The 6773-nt window shown below is 43.7% G+C and overlaps 1 protein-coding gene across 4 annotated transcripts in view; it reads right to left on the bottom strand.

Annotated features, from left to right (window-relative positions):
- lmna (lamin A) overlaps positions 1 to 6773 on the bottom strand; it is a 42199-nt gene that overhangs the window by 2491 nt on the left and 32935 nt on the right. For all 4 annotated transcript variants that reach the window (XM_014333994.2, XM_005923647.3, XM_014333992.2 and 1 more), the window contains 7 exons: positions 5694 to 5819; positions 5355 to 5575; positions 3147 to 3459; positions 2762 to 2869; positions 1948 to 2067; positions 1798 to 1860; positions 1313 to 1477 (listed from right to left, as the gene is read on the bottom strand). In XM_014333994.2, the coding sequence (XP_014189480.1) occupies positions 1313 to 1477; positions 1798 to 1860; positions 1948 to 2067; positions 2762 to 2869; positions 3147 to 3459; positions 5355 to 5575; positions 5694 to 5819 (1116 nt within the window). The remainder of the gene's footprint in view (positions 1 to 1312; positions 1478 to 1797; positions 1861 to 1947; positions 2068 to 2761; positions 2870 to 3146; positions 3460 to 5354; positions 5576 to 5693; positions 5820 to 6773) is intronic.

Genomic DNA, 6773 nt, shown 5'->3' on the forward strand with positions numbered 1-6773 from the left:
CAGGAATATTTGATTTTTGTTTAACAAAAACAACTATTTGTGTAATTCGACACCAAATGCTTCATTTGCAGTCCTGATGCTTAGAATACAGATTAATAAAGGCGACTTTTTGTTGTTAGTGAGTCTTTACGAGGCGTTAAAATGGGAGCTGTGGGGAAAACGAGCGCCGTGTTTCTGGACTGAAATTGTGCAGCTGAACTTTAGAAATGTCCTTTTTTAAAAGCCACATGTCTCAGTTTAAATCCGATTTCGGTTTCGCCTCTTGCTACATTATCTTCTGAAGCTTTTGGTAAATTGGGGGAAAACAACCGTTAAAAGTGAAATGAAAGAAGCCGTTTGTTCAGCCCTGAAGTGGTGGAGGACTTGTGTTCATCATTCAGCATGGGTGGGCATTTCCAGGCCTCGAGGGCCGGTGTCCTGCAGGTTTTAGATCTCACCCTGGGTCAGCACACCTGAATCAAATGATGAGTTCATTATCAGGCCTCTGGAGAACTATAAGACATGTAGAGGAGGTCATTTAGCCTTTAAATCAGCTGTGTTGGATCAAGGACATCTAAAACCTGCAGGACACCGGCCCTCGAGGCCTGGAGTTGCCCACCCCTGGTCTAGAGTAACAGAGAGATTGATACAGATTGATGCATGTTCAAAGTCTCCATAAGCTTACTCTGCTCCACCACCAACACCACCTCCTACCTGCATCTAGGATTCTGCTGCTCTGAGCACCATCATGAGCAAATCCACACACATCCTGTTGTTTCTTATCACCTCAGTCTTTGCTGTTTCTGTGATCATCATTTATGTTTTTGCATCTAATAATAATTCCCAGTCTGCAAAGTTAAAAGTAACATTTTTTTTTGCTTTTGCTGTTTGATGTTTAAGAATCTGTCAAAATGCAGCGCAAACCAAAACTTTTCTGCGACTCTAAACTGCACTTTGTATCATAAAACAGTTCTTGGGAAATAGAGAGAGGGAGTATTTGCGATCTTGGATCCCATTTAAACTCCAACTTTGTTGATTAGTAATTAAATTAACTGCAGATGCCACACGCCAAAAGTCTGTTTCAGATGCTTAAACATCTTACAGTACAGAACTCCAAAACATGTGGAACATCTGGGCATTATTGTGCAACAGGAAACTCTAAATTTATAGATGAATAAGCAAAAAAACCCACACATGTTGTCCGTTTTCTGTGCGTAGTCGCCGCCAACAATTTTAATCACTAATAGAACCAAATATTATACGCTTTGATCCTAAAACACAGTTATTAATGATGCTGTATAATTGCTGCAGGGATGTTTTGACTGTGGAGTACCTGTCTGGGCTCATTGGTGCCCATGAAGTAGGAATGTCCTGGGAGGCCTTCAGCTAGACTGCTGCAACCACCGCCGCGCTCCTTCGGCTGCCCGCAGGAGTCGCACATCACCTTGCGGCTGCGCAGGTTGTACTCGTTGTCTGCGCCGCTTGTGCTGTGAGCTCCCTGCAGACATCGGCGCCACACATCAGTTACTCAACTGCTGCTTAACTGCTTAGTGGTCAGGTTACTATAGACTGTATATAAAAGATGGGCAGAGTGTTCAGGTCTGAAGAATGAAGCTTAAGCCTTAAACCTGCATCCGGTCAGCAGGGGGCGCCTCCTCTGGTTGCAACAGGAAGTCGGATTGTTTTGAGTCTTATTTTATGATCTCAGTATTGTTTAATACATCATTTTTAAAATTAATACAGAATAAAAGAAGGAGGGGTCAAAGGCGTGGCAGCTTTGAGTAACATGCTGAACAGAGTAACACAGGAGGAATTTACCATGTCATCATCTTCATCATCGTCATGGAACAGGGTGCGGGTCACTTTCCTCATGGCCATTTCCTGATGGCAAATCAAATAAACTCAAGTCAGACACTGCAGTTAAAAAGAAGAAGAAAACTTTACAATACAAAGTGAGTGAAGTCGGACCTCTCCATTAGCACTGATGAGGGAGGTCTGCAGCAGGTCGCCAGTACCCCAAGAGTTCTGGCTCTTCCACACCAGGTCAGTGGGTGGGTTGTGGGTTCCACCACCAGATGCAGCCCAGACCTGTAAAAGTCAAACATCAGAGAATTTGTAAACTGCACTGAACCAGTGAAGGACTGAAAAAGGAGGCAAAAGGAATATGTGCCAGCTATTTTGTGCTTTTTGAGGTGATCATCTCAGTCAAATTTCTACTTGTCTTGATTTTCCTTTGATACATTTACACTCGTTGAAAACTGAAATACAACTTTACTGTTTTGGGGCTTTTATCGATTGTGTTTGCAACAACGACTGCTGGCTGTTCGTAACCATGATGGATTCCACGTGTGTCACCCATTCTGTTCATTTTCAGCTCCATATTCTTATTCTTCAACTCCGCCAGAGAAGCTTTCGACGATTTCCAGCTTAACACGTATTTAATCTCATATTGAGCTTTTTGGTGCAGACCTTCATTTCATGCATGCACCAGTTTGTCCTTATATCACTTTGTTTTTACTTCATTTATACACAACTGGTCTCTCTAAACTGCTAAAATGTTTGTGAAGCATTAAACAGAAATTCTTGTGCTGACATTCAGTGTTTCCCATCTTTCATTTACAACATTTTGAGCCACTGGCAGGAAAGGTGAGAAGTAATTCATCAAAACATGACTAAAACAAAAATGGCACCTTCGAAGCATCGCAGCATCATTAGTGTCCAAACATATTCACAGAGTCTCTAAAAAGAGGCAAAGAAAGGAAGAAGGCTTGGTGTAACGTACAGTCACTGTCCCGCCGGCCTTCAGAGTGAACTTGTGGGGAAACTTGTAGATGATTGGGGTTGAATTCCCAACCTGTCTCTTCACTTGCCAATTGCCCAGTGATTGGTCCTGCATAAGAGAAAGTTGGAGAATGATGATTAGGCAGAGTCACAAATAATCCACCTAAAGACACTGGAAATATTTTTTATAGCAGAGGTGAGGAACTCCAGGCCTCGAGGGCCGGCGTCCTGCAGGTTTTAGATGTGTCCGTGATCCAACACTAATCATTTGATTCAGGTGTGTTGACCCAGGGCGAGATCTAAAACCTGCAGGACACCGGCCCTCGAGGCCTGGAGTTCGCCACCCATTTCGGTGTGCTTGTATAGTAATGCACAATCTCAGCTACCTCATCAGCCTTGTTGCTGAGACGGATGTATCTTCCCTCCATATCAACCTCGTCCACCGTGATGCGTCCACTGGCCGAGGCTTGCTGACTGATGCGAGTCTTGGTCACAGTGTTTCCTGTCACGCTGGAGGTCTCGCTGTCATTGTCGTTGAGGCGGCGCTTCTTTGAGACGCTCATCCCAGAGGAGTTGCGGCTGCTGGAGGCAGCGGCGGTGGAGGAGGACTGGTGCACCCGGGTGGTCTGAGAGTGGCCTGAGCCAGAGGTCCGCGACACCGTGACTTTTGTGGGTGGAGGACTGGGTGACAGACGCAGCCTGGGGAAAGATGGTGGGAGAGGATACATACGAGGTGAGTGAGTGTGCAAATGCGCCTGCTGGTTAAGTGCCAGGATTACATCCTTACTGCTCGGGTACTCCATCAAACCTCATCAGGTTAAAGACAGTCAACAGCCTCGTGTCATAATCGCCATATAATTATATCGCTCACTGATTTTGCACCTTGTTTTTTTATGATATTAACAGACTGTGGTACCAACGCCAACAACACCCTGAACTCATATGCTCCCATATCGTCCTTTTTACTTTATATGTTGTAAACTATAAGAAATAAAACTCGTGCCCAACACCATGAAATTATCAGAAAACTGTTTCCTGAGGTCACGGATAAAGTGAGCAGCAGGGTCATTTTCTCAAAAACCTCTATACAGTTTGCCTTGTTTTCATAATCACACATGCTGCCCCCTCCTGGCCATCAGAAATAATACAGCTTTTCTACACGTTATTAATGGGTTTTGTTTTTTTATTTCATATTTAGAAAAACTTTGTTTCTGGTGCAAGCTCTTCACATGTGATACAAACGGCTGCAATGAAACAGATTTATTCCAGGATGAAATGCGGCTCTAAACTCTGTCTGTTAGCAGCTCTCCACAAGAGACTCATGTCAAGACATTCAGGTCAGCCCTTCATGAGGAGGAGCCGATGAGCTGTATTGGCTGGATAGCAGTAGGTTACCTACAGCGACATAAAAGCCACATTAATTTTGATTTGTCATTAGAAAAAAAAAAACAGGCCCAAATCACATTTGAAGAATATCTGAGTTATGCTCTTCAAACTCATGAAAAACTTTCATGAAAAATCCGAGTCAAATAAGAAAATGAACAATATATAAACTGAACGAAACAAATTGAGCTCTCATGCAGATATTTGTGACTGTAAATATACTTCGGTCAGTCACGTATCACCGGCGTTGCTGGCTGCACGCCATTAACTTTCTCTTTACCTTAGTTATGTTTTGTCCTGTCTGTCGTCTCTTTGTCCCTTTTTCCTCTTGTGTTTTCTTCTTATCCCAAACAGATGGCCGCCCTCCCTGAGCCTGTTTCTGCTGGAGCTTTCTTCCCTTTGAAAGGAAGCTTTTTTTCCCCTTCCCACTGTTGCCAAGTATGCCCTGTGATACGAGTGGCAACCTGTCCAAGGTGTACCCCACGACCCTCCCTCTGTGGGTGTGGATAAGTACTCGGATTCCTATGTGTCCCTGAAACTCAGCTGTTGTTGGTAGTTAATTAAAGCCAGTTTGGCATTTTTCTTGGTTTTTGTTTACTTTATATATCACGTCACGATGCACCTCACAACGCCCGTACTGAATGCACTGATAAACACACTTCATATTTATAATATTCTACTTGCATGAGTCCTTGTGATATTTGTTTCCTCCGCACAATCAGCCAACAGTCCCGCTGGGTGATGAAGTAAGGCTTGCTGTTGGCATTTCAGCTCGACCAAATGCTGCGGTGCGTGGTGAAACCATTTTTTATGGCTCTGACGAGGTGTTTAAGGGCAGGGTTTTAAAATAGAAAGAGTACTTTCCTCAAAGTTAGAAGGACTCTATTTACACCCTCGTTACGCTAAAAAAGAGAAAAAGGAAAAAAGAAAGACAAACAGCCCCAAAGCAAAAGCACCAAAAACAAAATGAACCCAAGACTGGTCCACAGGTGTCCACCTGCAGCATGGCAGTGACTCTAATTGGTTATTTATTACACTGCTTGGAGCACAGAAGTCCTCGCCGAGGTTATGGAGCACTGGGTTCAGTTTTCACTCGTTATCCCCACAAACCAATTTTTCACTGACTTGTTAGTGCTCCCTCTTTTCCCATAACAACTTCTGGCCTTGTGGGCATCTACATGGTTGTAGAGCTGTTTTACAAACAACCTCACCTCTCCTCCTCTCCCTCCAGCAGCTTCCTGTAAGCATGGATCTCCATGTCCAGGGCCAGTTTGATGTCCAGCAGCTCCTGGTACTCATCCAGCTGCTGCTGCATCCGGGCTCGGATCTCAGTGATATCCCGATCTTTGTCCTCCAGCCGTCGCCTCATCAGGTCGCGCTCGCGTGTCAGAGCCTCCTCAAGCTCCCGCGTCTTGGCCTCGCTTGCCGACAGCTGATTCAGAGAGAAGACACAAAGGCCGCCCAGTTACATTTTCACCACTGCTTTGTCTTGGATCCGAGAAATCCACCTGATGGTTAACAATCCACTGACACGCTGCGAGTGGAAGTACCTGTTTCTGCAGCTGGCTCAGCTGGCCTGACAGGCTCTCCATTCGGATCCGGGTCTGCTGCAGCTCTTCGTGGGCAGCTCCCACCAAGCTGCTGTTCCTGTCAGCTGAGTGACGGGCATTTTCCAACTGTCGGGCAGAGAGAAGAGGCAGTCAGCTCCCAGCAGGGCTCAACTACAGCAGAAAAACTACACTGCTTCAGTCCGACCTTCTTAATAAAGCTCGAATGAACAAACCCAAATAAAGTTATTTCAAAGTAATGGGATGAAGAAGCATTACTTATAAAAGAAACTAAACCACAAGGCCCACCATAACCACGGTCACAGTAACAGGACAGTTCACCCTTTGGTCTGCTTTAAATCCATCTGGGTTCTTTTTGTACGAGTTGCTCAGTTTTGGAAATATCAGCTGTTACAATGTTGACCTTTCCATCTAATGAATCTGAGTAACACTCAACTCGTGGGGCTGAAAAGGTAAAAAGAATGAAGTATAATAAAATGTAACAACCAAAAAAATGTGTCTCTTTCCTTCTATCTACCAACATCGACAGTTAAAAGCTCGCCAGCAGAGCCGCCTGATCTGTGCAGGAAGCAAACTGAGCATCTGAAAAAAATACTCCTACCTCGTGTCACACCTGGAGTTCAAAGGGGATTTTTTGTCTCATAGTGTTGCACTAAAGTAACTGTTACTGACCACATGGATGTTATTTTCATATCAACAGGTGTTTTCTACAAACAGGTTTTCTTTCAACTTACTGTTAAGATCAATTTCTGCGACTGCAGAGCCCTCAGTTATCTCAGAGTGTTTGTGTGTGTGTGTGTGTGTGTGTGTGTGTGTGTGTGTGTGTGTGTGTGTTACAGAAATTTGTAAAGGTAAAGCTTAAAGTTGCAAATTATGTTGAAAATTGGAACATTAAAATGATTAAAATTTGATTTTTTTCAATATCACTAATAACAGAAAAGTACAATATATATATCCATTAAATAAATTTAACTTTAATTTTTTTTTAGCCCTAAGTAGAGCAGGGCGATATGGCCAAAAATATTTATCACGATATATATTTGAAAATTTGCGATAACGATA

Source organism: Haplochromis burtoni, unplaced genomic scaffold (genome assembly GCF_018398535.1).
Source record: "Haplochromis burtoni strain Fernald_Lab_line unplaced genomic scaffold, NCSU_Asbu1 Contig_64, whole genome shotgun sequence".
Classification (NCBI taxonomy): Eukaryota; Metazoa; Chordata; class Actinopteri; order Cichliformes; family Cichlidae; genus Haplochromis; species Haplochromis burtoni.